The sequence below is a fragment of the Musca autumnalis genome, unplaced genomic scaffold (genome assembly GCF_047663935.1).
Source record: "Musca autumnalis isolate F117 unplaced genomic scaffold, ASM4766393v1 scaffold_1, whole genome shotgun sequence".
In the NCBI taxonomy this organism is placed as follows: domain Eukaryota; kingdom Metazoa; phylum Arthropoda; class Insecta; order Diptera; family Muscidae; genus Musca; species Musca autumnalis.
This window is the reverse complement of record NW_027411644.1, coordinates 198,968,207-198,986,171: the sequence shown is the minus strand read 5'-3', so window position 1 is coordinate 198,986,171 and position 17,965 is coordinate 198,968,207. Positions and strand designations below refer to the sequence as shown.

At 35.7% G+C, this 17,965-nt stretch overlaps 1 protein-coding gene across 36 annotated transcripts in view; it reads right to left on the bottom strand.

The window, feature by feature from the left end:
• The window catches only part of foxo (forkhead box, sub-group O), a 172,039-nt gene that overhangs the window by 95,370 nt on the left and 58,704 nt on the right, over positions 1-17,965 (bottom strand). For all 36 annotated transcript variants that reach the window (XM_073959839.1, XM_073959865.1, XM_073959853.1 and 33 more), the window contains exons 3-4: positions 13,054-13,487; positions 11,654-11,871 (exon numbers count right to left, since the gene is read on the bottom strand). In XM_073959839.1, the coding sequence (XP_073815940.1) occupies positions 11,654-11,871; positions 13,054-13,267 (432 nt within the window). In that variant the 5' untranslated portion in view covers positions 13,268-13,487. The remainder of the gene's footprint in view (positions 1-11,653; positions 11,872-13,053; positions 13,488-17,965) is intronic.

Here is a 17,965-nt window from a genome sequence, read left to right as displayed (position 1 = left end):
TGCACCGCATGAGATTTAAAACTTTGGACAAAAACATTCCCCATATCCTACTCAGTAAAGTTCCCAAAGACACTATATACCTAAAATGCGAAGATTCCAAGATATCTTAACTCGAACATTTGGAGAAATTAGAAATGGGCGGAAATTGTTCCGCCTATTTTGGTTACTTTCCGACGTAAACTTTAAAAACTCCGATACACGTGTCTCATATTTGTAGCTCGGCTTTTCCCATAATTTTGAAAAAAATTAATTTTGTTGTACAGTGAAATTGTAGCAAAAATTATCAAAATACCGAAAATCGGGACGTACCGTTATATGCGGGCTATACCAAAACATGTACCTATGTTGGAGATTTTTTGCGGAGAAGTTTCGGAAATAAAATAGAGAGGAAATCTTTTTTCAGTTCGCCACATGGGACAAATGTTTTGTATGGGGTTAACTACACAGAGGGAAAAAAGTCGATTCAATAGACACATACACACGTATGGTGTCAACATGAGCATAGGCGTGTTCATTTTCATTTCAGGTGTCAATATGAGCACATCCGCGCTAATTTTTTTTTAATATTTCGACCACAAACGTGCTTACTTTGAGCACGGTACGTTTTTATACCCTCCACCATAAGGAGGGGGTATATTAAGTTTGTCACTACTTTTGTAACTACTCGAAATAATCATAGTAGACCCCACAAACTGTATATATTTTTCATCAGCGTGCAATTCTACATCGATATAGCCATGTCCGTCCGTCTGTCTGTCTGTCTGTCTGTCTGTCTGTCCGTCTGTGGAAATCACTCTATCGTCCGAACGGATTGACGAAGGTGGATGAAATTTTGGGAAAATCTATTATATGTACGTAGGACTTTTGGTATTGAAAGCGGGCTATGTAGGTCCACGCTTTCGTATAGCCCCCATACAAAATGACGCGTGACGCGTCGTCGTTTTTAGAAATTTTTAAGATATTTGTCCCATTTTACCACCGAATTGGTTGTAATTTGGTATTTTGTGTCTCCAGAGGCCAAAAAACATTCCTACCAAAGTTGGTTTATATAGGTCCACGTTTTGGTATTACCCCCATATAACGCGCCATATAAAGTACGCGTCATTTTAATATATTTTGAATGTATTAGTCCCATTTGACAACAGAATCTGTTGTCACTTTGTATCTTGCATTTCCAGAGGCTAAGAAACATTTCTACCATAAAATGTTTATATAGGTCCACGTTTTGATATAGCCCCCATAGGACGATATCTCCCGATTTTCGGTATTTTGAAGGTTTTGGCCTCATTATCACACCGAGATGGCTGAAATTTGGTATTTAGTTTTCGTTTGGGGTATAAAACTTTCCCCCAGAAATTCGTAGGTATAGGTCCACGCCATCATATAGCCCCCATAGAACAGTACCTTCCGATTTTAGGTATTTTGAAGGTTGTGGCCACATTAATCCTCCGAAATGGCTGAAATTTGTGGTGGAGGGTATAAAAAGTTCGGCCCGACCGAACTTAACACTTTTCCTACTTTTATCTTAATCTGGACTGATTTTCCTCATTTTTAAAGAGTTCGAACTTGAACCAAAAACGCATATATTCAATCGGGCATCTATACTAAATGGGATTTAGTTTAATTTGTCAATTCAATTGGAAATTCAATTGGTTTAATGCAATTAATACGAGTTTTAGTAATAAATGTATTTGAAAATTAATCAGCAACAGAGAACATGGATTTTTTTGACAATTTTGACAATGGCAACAATGGGCTCTTACATATTAGCTGTCTTCCTTTACTTACCTCAAGTTACCATTTGTTACCATATTTAAGCGTTCCTTAACCCCAAAAAGTGGTAAAACTGGCAGCAATTTTTAAGAGAGTGAGAGAGGAGAGAGAGCACATATGCCTTTCTCTTCTACCACAGGCTACCAGACAAATTTCTGCAGGTAAAAAATGGTAGAACTGATTTTTCGACACTTGTTTGACGATTATTTCACAATGAAAAAAAAAAATGAACGAAAAACAGAAGAAAAAGTCGAACGCTGACAACAAAAAATTAAAAACTGTGGAATAAAAGAAGAAAATTAATTTTTTATGTTTCTTTTTGACATTGCTACCAGATCTACCACTTCCGTTCCTTTACTTTTCTGGTAGAAATATTCATGAGAGAACAATTTTGACACTTTTCTCTTTTACCACTTTTACCATTAAAAATTAAAGGAACAAAGCTATTTTTATTCGTCTTCTTTGACTTCTACTCTCCAAACCAATCCTCGTATGTTATGATTGTTTTGGTTTTCTTTTTTTAAGATTTGAAATCACGTTTAACTGGCATATAAAGCACCTAACCGAATTCTACCGGTTTTTTTATGTTTTTAGCCCACATGTAGATAGGCAGACAAACACACAGTTACACACACACCACATTTATACATACATATGATTCAATGTAATATCAGGTATTATAAAAAAACGAGAAGAAAACAGACAAAAAAAGCAAAATTTTCCATTGACCAAGTATTCGAGTAAAGTGTAGAAAAAAATCCAGCCGTAAGAGCATGCTTGATATTGATGACGATGGTGATAATAATGCCAGTTTGCTTGGCATTCACCTAACATGTGAACCTGCCAGCCTGCCTACAAACGCACATATTTACATACATTGGTGTTGATGACGACGTTGAAGCTTTTGGCGATGATGATGGTGATGACGAGGTTTTGTCAATGATCATTATTAGTACGAACATAATGAAATCAAAAAAATGAATGACGTTAAAAACTGATAATTAAATTTCCTTAAGTGTGGAGATTTAATTATTATCATGATCATGTTTTTAATGATTATTATGTTGTGGCTAAATTTGATATTATAACTCCTTCCCCCACTCACTTTTATGTGGTTGTGGTCTTGTATTTTTGAAAATTATCATTTTTTAGACCATATTTTTTTCTTTCATATCTTTTTCGGTTGTTTATATCCAACGAAGTTCAATCTTTTCTGTCTCCTTAATAAATAAAGTATCGAGTTTACATTTAAATGTTCAATATTTGTCCGCCTGTCTGTATTCCTGTCACTGCTGATGTTGTTGTTATTGAGCTCATATTGACCATAAATACATGCAATAAACATAAATATTTTTAACTTGTGTCTCCTCACCCATATAGAATTTTTGGATGCTGATGTGGACCAAAATAATAATAACGATGTCATATTTTTTTAATTAAACCATCGTCAAATATGGATTTGTTTATGCCTCATAAATATTTTTTGGTATCTGTGAGTGAAGAAAGACATACTTACATCAACATATATAAGTGATGATTTAATTAAATGCAAGTTCATTTAATGTACTCAGACGTGCACATAAATATTTCAAATTAATTTGATTAATTTCATTATTAATCAACGTTTTTTTTATCAGGGTCGAAATAATTAGTATTGATCGCAAATATACACATGACGATAAATCAATTGCAATAGAGAAAAGTTTATACTTTGCAGCTAGTTGGGTCGAAAACATTGTAGACAAGGTCGACATGGTTTTTGGAAAAAATATCCGTAAGCCCCGACCTAAGGCATTTTATAAAAAGCACCCAATTGGCGTAAAATCTTAAACGTGAAGAAAAGTGGTCAGTTTTCAGGAGGGCAGCGTCTTTAGGGTAAGAGTTGGTAAAAAGAAATCCCAACACCGTCAAGGGTTCATCTGAATGGGTTTTGGTAGTTCGGTATAAGATTTGATGTGAGTCCTTATTTCTGGAAGGAAAGTGGTTTTTATGTTTTTTTTTTTTCTACTGACTTTATAGTGAAAATAATTTAAAATTATATAATTTTTCTTGATCGGGGCGCAACCACCGTTGTCTCGAAAATTAATTTGCAAACCGATGCACTCATAAGTTTAGCAAATATAGCGATTATAAAACAATAGGTTCCCGAAATTCGTCTACAAATATATAGCAATTTGGACCACGGGATATTCCTGCAGTATTAGAGATATTGCATATTTAAAACATGTAACAGCAGCGTTAATTTCGGCCAGGCCGAACTTGTTAAACCCTCCACCATGAGTTATATTGAAGAGAAAAAAAACTATTAGTTTCCTTTCGTTTATGAAGAGGACTAAATACCAAATTTCAGCAAGTTCGGTAAAACAATGTTGCTAACCTTCAAAATACCGAAATTCCGGAGATACCGTTCCATGGGGGCTATATCAAAACGTCCATCTATACCTACAAATTTCTAGCGGAAAATTTTTAGTTTTTAGAAGAGTAAATACCAAATTTCCGATATTTCGGTAAAACCTTCAATGGGGGACATAGGAACCCGCAGACCTATACTGATGATTCTCTTCTGGAATATTTTATAACCCCATGGAAGACTAAATAACAAATTTCTGCCTTTCGGTGGGATATTGAAGTCACAACCTTTAGAATTACGAAAATCGGGAAGTATCGTTCTATGGGAGCTATATGAAGGCATGGACCGATACCGACAAAGTTCTGGGGGAAAGTTTTATACCACCAACGTAGACTAAGTTTCAAATTTCAGCCGTTTCGGTGTGATAAAGATGCCACAACCTTCAAAATATCGGAAATAGGGAGGTAGCGTTCTATGGGGGATATACTAAGGCGTGCAGCTATACCGACAAATTTTGCATGGAACGTTTAATATCCCAAAGGAAGCCCACATAAAAAATTTCCAATATATTGGTAGAACCTGAAAAATACCGGAAATAGAGAGATACGCCTCAATGGGCGCTAGAGGAACCCGCGTACCTATACTGATAATTTTCTTTTGGAATATTTTGTAACCCCATGGAAGACTAAATAACAAATTTCTGTCTTTCGATGCGATATTGACGTCACAACCTTCAGAATTACGAAAATCGGGCTATATCGAATCGTGGATCTATACCGACGATTTTCAGTCAGAAAAGCTTTTACCCCCAACAGAGAGTAATTTCAACCATTTCGGTGGGTTGCCCAATGGAAGACTAAATAAAAAATGTCAGTCTTTCGGTGGGATATTGACGTCACAACCTTCAGAATTACGAAAATCGGGAAATATCGTTCTATGGGAGCTATATGAAGGCGTGGACCTATACCGACAAATTTCTGGGAGAAAGTTTTATACCCCCAACGAAGACCGAATACCAAATTTCAGCCATTTCGGTGTGATAATGAGGCCACAACCTTCAAAATACCAGAAAGAGGGAGGTAGCGTTCTATGGGGGCTATACTAAGGTGTGGTCCTATACCGACAAATTTCACATGGAACGTTTATTATCCAAAAGGAAGACCATATACCAAATTTCAGCCATTTCGGTGGAATATTGAGGCCACAACTTTCAAAATTCCGGAAATAAGGAGTTAGCATTCTACGGGGGCTATACTAAGGCGTGGACCTGTACCGACAAGTTTCTGGGGGAAAGTTTTATACCCGCAACGAAGACCAAGAAATACCAACTTTCAGCTATTTCTGAGGAATATTGAGGCCACAACCTTCAAAACACCGAAAATCGGGAGGTACCGTTCTATGGGGGCTATATGAAGGCATGGACTTATAACGACAAATTTCTATGGGAAGGTTTTATACCCCCAACAAAGACTAAGTACCAAATTTCAGCCATTTCGGTGTGATAATGAGTCTAAAACCTTTAAAATACCGAAAATAGGGTGGTACCGTTCTATGGGGGCTATACCAAAACGTGGAACGACATAGCCCATTTGCAACACCAAACATCCTATGAGTAATAGAAACATCTCTACTAAATTACAGAGCTCTATCTTAAAAATTGCGAGCTGTATCTTGATTTCAACAGACGGACTTAGAATTTTACCCTGATCATGAATATATATACTTTATAGGGTCTCCGATGAATATTTCGATGTGTCACAAACGAAATGACAAATGTAATTATATCCTTCACATTTTGATGGAAGGCATAAAAACAGGCGTGGTCGGGTTTTAAGGCTCCAAAGAAGTACCTACATTGTAGATTAATCCGTAAATTTGTAAACCGATACATCCGTAATTTTTGCAAATATAACGTTTTTTTTTTTTAAATATCGAATAGGGGAGTAACTCCGCCTCTCTGAAATTCGATAAATTATGTAGCCTGTTTTCGGGGGCCATCCCTGTACATTCCCTGACTATTTTAGGAAAATTGGTTCGGTAGTTTTTGCAGAAAAACTTTAAATTGAAAATTTAATTGAAATGAAATGTGAAAAAAGTGGGCTCGGTAAAATGTTCATTCCATAAAAACCTAAGTTGGGTAATGACGGCACATGATTTTTATTTAGCATTTATGCGAACGAGGTTTTATACACTTTCATACGGGCAAAATGTGCCTACTTGAAATAATGGTATGTTTGGACGAAATCCGTTTCAGACAGTAGGAAGATGATATTGCCATGTCCGTCCGTCTGTCTGGCTGGCTGGAGCGCATGAATGGATCAACCGATTCGGTCCAAAATTTAGCTTTCGTAATATTTCGTCCAAACATAGTTTAAGTTCGAAGATGGGCTATATCGGTCCACTCCTTCCGGTACCTCCCAGACAAAAATTGGAAAATATTCCGAAAATTTGTGCTCACAATAACTCCTGAAGGGAGTAACCGATTTGGTCCATACATTGCACATGGCGAAATGTCTACCAGACTTAGATGAGGTTCCAATTTGGACTCAATCGGTACACTCCTTCGGGTACCACCCACACAAAATTTCTGAGAAGTTCAGTTTAGGACCTGCTCTCAAATCGGTTTGATTTTTGCCGCAGCAACTTGTATTCACTGCCCCCCATATAACGGTACAAGTTTCATCAGGGGCAAATTCATACTTCCTAAGAAAATAGCCTGAAAGGTGAAAAAACCCATGACACCGTGTGTAGTCGTTGGAGCGCAAAATAACTCTAAAACGGATCTGCCGATTCGGTCCAAAATTTGACCTTCGTCATATTTTGTGCCGATTCGGTCCAAAATTTGGCCATCATATTTTGTTCAAACTAAGTTTAAGTTCGAAGATAAGCCATATCGGTCTATTTCTTTACAAAAGTTCAAAAATTTACGGAAAAATTGTGCGCACGATAACTTTTGAAGGTAGTGACAGATGTGGTCCATACTTTACATATCCTTATATATCTACCAGATATAAATCAGGTTTGAATACGGACAATATTTGTTCACTCCTGCGGGTACCTCACACACAAAATTTCGGATAAGTTCACTTTAAGACCTGCACTCGAATCACTTTGATTTTTGTTGAAGTAACTTGCACTCGCTGCCTCAATTACCGCGGTAAAACTTTTTTTAGGGGTCAGTCCATACTTCTTGAGAAAACAGGTAAGTGTAAAAAGCCCCTTCAGCACCATATGCAGTGGCTGGAGAGCACGATAACTCTCGAAATGTTGAACTGATTTGGTTCAAAATTCCATAATGGACTATGTCGGTCCATTTCTTCAAGTAAATCCTTTTGAACTTTAACAGGAAAATCAGTTCAGTAGTTTTTGTAGAAAAGATTAAAATTGAAAAAAGTGAAACCTTAGTTGGGTTATGACCCAGGCACATTTATATAAGGTAGATACATGAACTACAACAACTAACAAATTTACAAAAACCAACATTGTTGTTATTGAAAATTAAATGTCAAAGAAAATATTGAATAATGCGGTAGTTCTAAAAATTTTCTTAGGAAAAACATAAATACATTTTGAAAATCCTCTAAAATAGAACAAAATTGAATCAAAATGTAAATATAGAGAATTCAGAACTGTTGTAGGTAATTTTTATTACACGCTTAGGATGAAAAGAATTATTTCATGGTAGCAAATTTCGAAGATTCAAATTTCATGAGTAGACCCTATTACATTTTAAAAACCGAATTTACAAAAAAAGTAAAAATACAACTGATTGTCACTTTTACCTTACATAAATGTGCCTTGGTTATGGCGAACATTTCAAAACAAGAATTATCAAAATCGGTCCAGCCGTTCTCAACTGATGCCATTACCAACGAACGACATTTCATTTTTCTTTATATATGTATGTAGACCTAATAAAATATTTCTTAAATTTATACCTCCTAAAAGTATGCACCACACATGTGATATTTGATATCGCAATACAACCCTATTCTCATTTGTTGATACATTTCTTTCCTTTCCACTCTCTCGGTTACTTTTTTTGGAATCACTTCTAAAAATAGATACCGCGATAAAACACATGTACATGTAAGTATGTACATATTTAGTTTGCGTTGGAATTTATGTTCAAGAGTTTCATTATGGATGAAATTAACTGCACAAACCAGTGCCATGTTTGTTCACATGTTTGCCGTTGTTTGTTTCTATTTCAGTCTTACAATAACAACGGCGAATTGGTTCAAATTATGTTTGTTTACAACTTAGTTGTTAGTTGTTTACAACTTAGTTGAAAGCCCAGTTAACATCATAAACTGGATTACTGAAGCCATTCATTTAAACAAACAAACAACTGACAAATGCGTTCAATGAAATATTTTAAATTTTATTGAAGATATTTTTAAACGATGTTAAGAAAAATAAAATAGTGAAGTTTCCATATTCAAAAAACTTGCTTTTCAATACAATTACTTAATATTGGAAATATTCTATTTAAACTTTTTTTAAATTTCCCTTAAAATGTATGGTAAATTCCAAAGTTGCCCAAATTTTTGATAAGAGCTATCAAAAAGAGACTAAAGTAATATAACAGCATCGAAGAATATTTTTTTTGTTTTTGTTTACCGTTCTTTCAACTTATCTTAAAAATTTAATTTTTGGGTACCGACCGGCATTGACAAATGCCGGTATTTGCTAAGCAAAAGATAAGCTATGGCATTTCTATGGAAATTTTAGCATATCGAGTGTCACGTGCATACGAGTATGATAAAACTATCATGACTAAGCAATTTGTAGGGTTGACAACAGTGTTTAGCAGAAATAATTGGTAATATAATACACAATAAAATACCGTCATATTGAGAGAACGGCAGACTATTAAAAAAACTAATCGATAAAACATATCTAATGGACAATTGTTAATTTTCTAAAAGATAACTTTAGCCGAAAGAAAAATCATTTTTTGTTTTGAAAATCTTCTATATATAAAATTCTCCTATCACAGTGTTCGGAATTGAACTCCTACGAAACGGCTGGACCGAATTTAGTGAAATGTGGAGGCTAGGTTTGTTTAAAATTTGTTTGCAATACTATGGTAATTACTGTCTTGACCCTGAATGGTCGTCGCGGAAGTGAAATATCGCGGTCATTCCAAAATTTTCAAAAATATTTATTCAGATAATAATTGAATTTTAGTAAGTGTGACTAAAAGAACGCTAAAACACTGGCTTCAATAAGTGGGAGCGCGATCAACTCCACATTTTGGAATACAGTAATTCTCCATAACTTGACATGTCACCAGATCGAAATTCCAGACAAATCGATTGGGAAATCAGACAAAGTTATTCAAAATGTCTAAAATAGCAGCTTAGACATATTGATATACAATACAGTGATAATTGTGGGCTATATCATCATTGGAAACCTAATCCGGATAACATTTTCTATACGGAAACCACTTCCTATACGAAAACCTTATCCGGATAACATTTTCTATACGAAAACCTTATCCGGATAACATTTTCGATACAAAAACCTTATCCGGATAACATTTTCGATACGAAAACCTTATCCGGATAAAATTTTCTATACGAAAACCTTATCCGTATAACATTTTCTATACGAAAACCTTATCCGGATAACATTTTCTATACGAAAACCTTATCTGGATAACAATTTCTATACGAAAACCTTATCCGGACAACATTTTCTATACGAAAACCTTATCCGGACAACATTTTCTATACGAAAACCTTATCCGGACAACATTTTCTATACGAAAACCTTATCCGGATAACATTTTCTATGCAAAAACCTTATCCAGATAACATTTTCTATACGACAACCTTCTCCGGATAACATTTTCTATGCAAAAACCTTATCCAGATAACATTTTCTATACGAAAACCTTCTCCGGATAACATTTTCTATGCGAAAACCTTTTTCGAATAACACTTTCTATACGAAAACCTTATCCGGATAACATTTTCTATACCAAAAAACCTTATCCGGATAACATTTTCTATACGAAGACCTTATCCGGATAATATTTTCTATACGAAGACCTTATCCGGATAACATTTTCTATACGAAAACCTTATCCGGATAACATTTTCTATACGAAAACTTTATCCGGATAACATTTTCTATACGAAAAACCATATCCGGAAAACATTTTCTATACGAAAACCTTATCCGGATAACATTTTCTATACGAAAACCTTATCCGGATAACATTTTCTATACGAAATCCTTATCCGGATAACATTTTCTATACGAAAACCTTATCCGGATAACATTTTCTATACGAAAACCTTATCCGGATAACATTTTCTATACGAAAACCTTATCCGGATAACATTTTCTATACGAAAACCTTATCCGGATAACATTTTCTATACGAAAACCTTATCCGGATAACATTTTCTATACGTAAACCTTATCTATACGAAAACATTATCCGCATAAAATTTTTCGGAATAAGGTTTTTTTATTGCAAACCTTATCCGGGTAAAGTTTTCTATAAGATAACATTATTTGGAAAAAATGTGTGTAAGAAAACCTCATCCCTATAAAATTTTCTATAAGAGAAATCAGAAAAAAGTTATCTGCCGTTCTAATATAATGGCCAAATACTGTACGCTGCGATCATATCAAACATAGTCTGATTTAAAAAAATGTATACAATTCGGTCATTGGCAAACATAGTACGATGATCATAATAACAGCGGTGGTGATGATGATCATTGTGACGACAATGATCTACATTTGAATGTTTGCTTTAGTTTGTCGATGTTGTTTTTATTGCTCGGTTGGAGGGGTTTGCTTTTGTTTTTCAATGTTTTGTTTGTTTACATTCATTTATAGCCGTTATTCGTTTGTTGTTACTGCTTTTGTATTTTTGTTTTCAAATCGGTTATGGTATTCTAACCGGTGCAACCTCTATCCCCCCACGAATCCAACCATCAATGGCGGTAGGTGTTTTCTTTTTTTTACATGATTATGTTGTTTAATTTTTAGCATTTTTTCTTTCACTTATTCTTTCTTCTTTGCTCATAAAATTGTCATTTTCGTTCTTTTTTTCTTGTTTGGCGGTGTTTGTCATCACGTTTGTTGCTGACGCTGTGGGAAGTAAACAAACGAAAATAACGAAATATTTACAAAAAGAATCTAAAACAAATTCAAGTTCAGGGTCATTTTTAAAGTCTCACATTGTCTTGTTGTTGTTGCTGCTGCGGAGACGTAATAAATAAAACATTTGGAATGGAATATCGTCATTATTCCGGTTTTATAGATTAAGCGAATGGCGTAAGCCTTTGCGATTATTGACACCAGAAAGTCAGCATTTGACAATTTGTTTTGTAATTTTTTTCGGCACATGCCCCGCGGGTAATCAAAATTTCAAATTTATTGTATGTGATTTAAATAAAATTTTTAAAAATAAAGTTTTATTAAATTAAATTAAATTACTTTCACTTTTTTGATCTTGTTTTTTTATTATTATTTGCATTGATATAAATAACTTCGACTTACCTTCCAGCCCGCACTACTAGTCGAATCGCCTTTATCCTTAAAATATGGAACATTGTGCACCATCCATTCATAAATTTGACTTAGCGTCAGACGTTTTTCACTTGCCGAACCAATGGCATGTGTTATAAGATCAGCATATGAGAGATTACCCCAAGCATTACGACGTGATGAATTCTTTTTGGCGGCATTCACACTAGGAACATTAGTTTGTTGTGAGTCTGCAAGGAGGGGAAAATGAAATGGGGAATGATTAGAAACAAAGAAGGAGGACGATATTTCTTAATTTCAATTGTCAAAGCCAAAAATAATTAGCTTTTCTTATCGGGAGCGTGTTAGGTAAGAGGGTATAACTTGGTTTTGCCTTCTGAAGTCGCGTTCAAAAGTCTTCTGAGTCCGTCGGTGCCCTCACCCTTTCACAGTGAGGGGCTACGATCTATAGAAAGTAATTTCCATAAAGCTTCGCAAATTTAAATCAAAATTATGGTTTGTGGGAGTTGAATTGGAACTTTGTAGGAATGTTTAGATAAGACAATTCCAATGAATATCTGTAGTAAAGACGTAGATGTCAAGTTTGTGACATGTTAAAGGAGGACTGGGCCATCGTGGACCTCAATACTCTCCCCGAAGGATAGTCTGGGCGATCAAAGCAGACAATTGCTAGCCCTGGAGCAAACGTATTCTATTCAGAAAAAGTCTAGCCAGATTTGGCCAACCAACGTAGCTCCAAGGCAATCTGGTACATCATCTCCAAACGAAGAATAACCTCACAACTTTCCATGAAGACTTCCGTCATAAAATTAGCAGTGAGTATTATCACGGGTCGCTGTAAAATCAGACCTATGTATGTCTTACCGTGCCACCGTGGTGCAATGGTATGCACGCCCGCCTTGCACGCAGAAGGTTGGGGGTTCGATTCCTCGGCCAGGCAACATCAAACATTTTTCAACGGTGGCAAAATACCCCTCAGTAATGTTGGCGACATTTCCTAAGTATTTCAGCCTTGAAAAACTTATCCACAAGTGGTGTCTTAAGACACGCCGTTCGGACTCGGCGATAAACAGTAGGTCCCATATCATTGAGCTAATTATGAATCGGGGTGCACTCATTGATATGAGAGAAGTCTCCCTTGTCCCGTATGGGATGTTGTGGAACAATGTTTTTTTATGTATGTCTTACAAATGTATTAGCTGAATGCTGAGGAAGGAACAACATGCTGTCCAAGGATCACAACTAAAATACTGCGAATCATAGGTGAACATACGATCCTGCCTGACTGTCTTCTGCCAAGCCGAGTCTAAAAGACTTGCAAATCTAACTTAGGCTTTTTTCTGTTAAGATTCCTTTAATTCAATTCTTTTCAATCTCAAATTTTATCATATAACTTCCAACAATTTACTTACCTCCTCCAGCCAATTGTTGATTACTGGCCTTTGTACTCTCCAGCTCATCGGGGGGTTCTACAAAATTTTCTGGTCTAGGGCAGGGCCATGTATTCGAACGCGCTCTTGTCTGTGGCTCAAACCCACTTTCATGCAATTCCGCCACCAAATCCATATGCAGGCCACTTGTATCGGTGCGTGGTGGCGTTGTCCATTCATGGGCAAAGCCGTCCATTATATTGGCGTATGGATCGTTTAATAGTTGCAGTTTTGTGCTGTGTATGTGTGTGAGTGTGTTCTTAACTTAAATGTTGTTTTTGTATGAATGACGATACCGGCGTCAGAGGTGGCGTTAACCAAGCAGTACAAGAGGCCAAGAAATTGAGGTTAGAATTGTAGATAAGGAAAGAAAAACTCCGCTGGAGGGTTGTTCTGTCAATTCAATTCGCACACTGCTGTAAAAGAAGAGCAAACAAACAAATAGAAATAAATTATTAAATAAATATTAGAGTAATATTTAACAAATGAGACTATAACAAATTGCTGTTGTTGCTGTTACTTGTAAACTGCCAATGTTAACACGCCAGCAACAACAACAAAGAAGAACCACCACATTATATAAAACAAATGTTAAACATTTGAGCAAATATAATAGCTGTAGCTCAGGTACTTGAATAATAAATAAAATAAATATTTTACTAGAACTGCAAGCAGATAAGGTGACTGCAGCAGCAGCAACCGAACCGAACCACCAGTGCATTTACACAATCGCATTTTTTAACAACACGTGGAGGAGGATCAAGGTCGGCAACTAATTTCTAGATTCTAATTTTCGAATGTTAATAATGTGAAATTCTTATCACAAGAAATCCGTTTATAAAGTAGGCATAACGAGTTACGCGTTCTAGTAGTTTTACTTAGAGCGAAGTCGTAATTAATTTGAATAGAATATACATATATTTCCCACGATCATCTCAGAAGGGGAAAGGATAGATCTTGGTATATAAGATTAATATGAATCAACATCTTATCGCCTAGTCAGATTGGCATAACGAAACTAATAGTAGAACGTTCCAAAAAAGACAGACTATTTGTCTGTGTACCTTCAGTCAGGGACAAAAGTTTACATACACCCCAAAAATCTCGGGTTTTAGGGTAAGTAATGATTTTTATAAAGTTCCAAGTATACAGTTTTATTTCTTCTCGCTAATACACAATATTTAATACAACAAAAGTATATTCCATAATATAAATAACGGTAAATTTTACAAAAACCAAAAAATGATGGGGACAAAAGTTTACATACACCCAAGGTAATATGTGTATTACCGTACAATTGATGGAATTAGCAGCAAAATTTATACATTTTATAGTTTTGGCAATTGTCTCTGGGTGTCTGATATATATTTTAGAGGAAGCAAGTAAAAAAGTGTCAGTCGGCTTTGCCGACAGATATATACCCTCAACCAATGTGAAGCGAAACTTCCACCTACGGACAGATCGAATGTATTTAAGGTCTCTTCAGAATTTTGTGGCCCTTTTTAGACATTTGAACTTGCCGACAAAAACGTGGATTAGGAATTAACTGCACTAATGCACAAATGTTGTACTTTTGTGTGGGAGGTACCCTTAAGGAGGACCGATATGGGATATTTTAGGAGTTAAACTAAATTTTGATAAAATATTAGGACATCCAAAGTTTGGATCAAATTGGTTGCCCCATTCAAGTGATATCGTCCTAGCATTTTAGTGACATTTTTTAAACATTGGGGAGAAGTACCGAAATTTGTGGACCGGTATTGCCCATGAAACTAAGTTTGGATATAATATGACGAAGACCAAATGTTGGACCAAATTGGTTGAACAGTTCGAGAGTTATCGTGCTCTCCGACCGCCACATATGGTGGCATAGGGGTTTTTTACATCCTTAGGGCTTTTTCCCAAGAAATATAGACTTGCCCCTGAAAAACTTTTACCGTCGTAATGGAGGTAGCGAATGCAAATCGCTTCAACAAAAATCAAAGTGATTCGAGAGCAGGTCTTAAAGTGAACTTATCCGAAATTTTGTGTGAGAGGTACCAGAAGGAGTAGACAAATATAGTCCATATTCGAACGTGATCTATATCTGGTAGATATATTAGGATGTGCAAAGTATAGATTACATCGGTCACTCGCTTCAAGAGTTATCGTGCGCAAAATTTTTCCGAACATTTTTGAAGTTTTTTGGGGAGGTACCTGAAGGAGTGGACCGATATAGCCCATCTTCGAATTTAAACTATGTTTTGATAAAATAATACAAAGGCCAAATTTTTAACCGAATCGACAGATCCGTTCGAGAGTTATCTTGCGCTCCAACCACTACACAAGGTGTCATAGGGGCTTTTTGCACCTTTCCGGTCTTTTCTCAGGAAGTATGGACTTGCCCTTGATGAAACTTGTACCGTCGTATGGGGGGAAGTGAGTACAAGTTGTTGCAACAAAAATCAAAGCGATTCGAGAGCAGGTCCTAAACTGAACTTATCCGAAATTTTGTATGGGAGGTACCTGAAGGAGTGGCCCGATTGAGTCCATATTGGAAGTCTGGTAGAAATTTCACGATTTGCAAAGTATTAACCAAATCGGTTACTCCCTTCAAGAGTTATCGTACGTACAAATTTTCCGAACATTTTCGAACTTTTGTGGGAAGGTACCGGAAGGATTGGACCGATATAACCCATCTTCCAACTTAAACTAAGTTTGGGCAAAATATTACGAAAGCCAAATTTTGGATCGAATCGGTTAATCCGTTCGAGAGTTATCGTGCGTGTTTTGGTATAGCCCCCCTATAAAAGTACCTCCCTATTATCTGTATTTTTGGGATTTTAGCTACAATTTTTCACCGAACTACCTTTAATTTGACAGTTGATGTTCCTAGTGATCACAACACATCCCCATCTTAAACTGTCAACATACGGCCATCCCGATTTCTGGTATTTTGAGGATTTTTGCTAAAATTTTTCACCGAACTACCTGCAATTGAAAATTTGAGTTTCCCAGTGGTCACAAAATACTAAAAACCATCAACATAGGTCCATGTTTTGGTATAGCCCCCAAATAACGGTACCTCCCGATTTTCGGTATTTTGAAGATTTTAGCTACAAATTTCGACCGAACTATTTGTAAGTCGACATTTGAGGTTCCCAGTGGTCACACAACATCTCCACCAAAAACTGTCAGCATAGGTCCATGTTTTTGTATAGCCACCCCCCTTTTTAAATTGTCAACGTAGGTCCATGTTTTGGTATAGCCCCCATATGACGGTGCCTCCCCATTTTCGGTATTTTTGACCGAACTATCTGTAATTCGAAAAACTGTCCAATAAGTCCATGTGGTGGTAGAGCCCCCATATAACGGTATCTTCCGATTTTCAGTTTTTTGGATCTTAGCTAAAATTTTTGACCCAAGTATCTGCACTTCGACATTTGAGTTTCCCAGTGGTCACAAAACTTCTCCACCAAAAACATAGGTCAACACTTTAATTTAGCCCCATATAAGTTTTCCGACCGATTGAATACATTTTTTATGATTTTTTTTACCTTATTTAGTTATCAGTGGTCACAAAATATCTCCGCCTAAAATTGTGGACAGGAAAACAAATAATTATTCCGTTTTACTTCAGAATATTTTATGGTGGAGGGTATAAAAAGTTCGGCCCGCCCGAACGTAACTCTTTTTTAATTGTTTTATTTGAATTTGGACATATCGCTCATTTACTCAAAGAGTGGCATAACTCAAAAATTGCGTTTTCTGATTTAGCAATTTCCATTTTTTCTACGACTTCTACATTATCTTGTATCAAATTTTCATGCTGATATCTCTAAAACTCGACGATTTGCAGTTCATTTACTACGAGTTTCGCAGAATTCAGCACAATAGTTTTTTGAGTTTATGCAGCGCTAAAACACTTCAATTCATGCTTGATAATGCACAGACTAACTGTTTACAAAATAGGTCCAAGTAGTTATTTTAGTTTTTGTGTAATAATATTTTTGAGTTGGGAAGTCAAATTTCAATCGCCAACTTAAAACGCGTTTTTCTCGAAACTCGATTTTTTGAGATGTGTCACTCTTTGAGTAAATGAGCTATATGGGTTAGGCCGTTTTGGCGCTGCGCGCCTCATATCTGCCTGAAAAAAAGCTATGCGGCGCTAGTGTGGTTTGCCAAGGGAATGGAAGAGTATCCAAAACTGTCAGAAGCTTCTCCTTGCTGATAGACTCAACATGTATGTACATATGGTTCATACGCCATTAATTCATTCGTGCAACAGAAAATAATTTTTTAAGGAAAATTATTTTGGCTACCTTTTCTCTTGTAATGGAATGTCTGAGGTCCGTAGGAGATTCTGTATAGACACTCTTAAGTTGAAATCGCTTTTCCTCCATTTATTCCAATAATTCTATTTCGTTCACTGTAACAATTTATGCCATTAAATACTCCTACTAACCGCATTATAATTAATCGTATTTGTTTATACAATTTATTGACAGCTCAATGACCTAAAATAGCAAATGTTAAACATTAACATTTTATTGTATATAATAGGTAAATACATATGTATTGTTCAGAGCTACTCATCAGAGTAAAATTTCTTCCGAATAAATTAAACGGGCATAATAACAAAACATCTAAACATATACGAGTATATGGGGAGAACATACATTTAAACAAATCGACAAAGTAATACAAAGGAAATGTGAATTGTTTATTAATTATCTGATAAATGCTAAATGTTCTTCTGTCTGATGCACAACATCATAGATCAGCATTTAAAATAAAATAAAAATATATAGCAAACAAATCCGCCTAACATTGAAATATGAACAAACAACGATTGTGTCTAATCGTGATATTGATTGACATTCTAAATAATATTAAGTGGCAGTTTTTTGTAGGT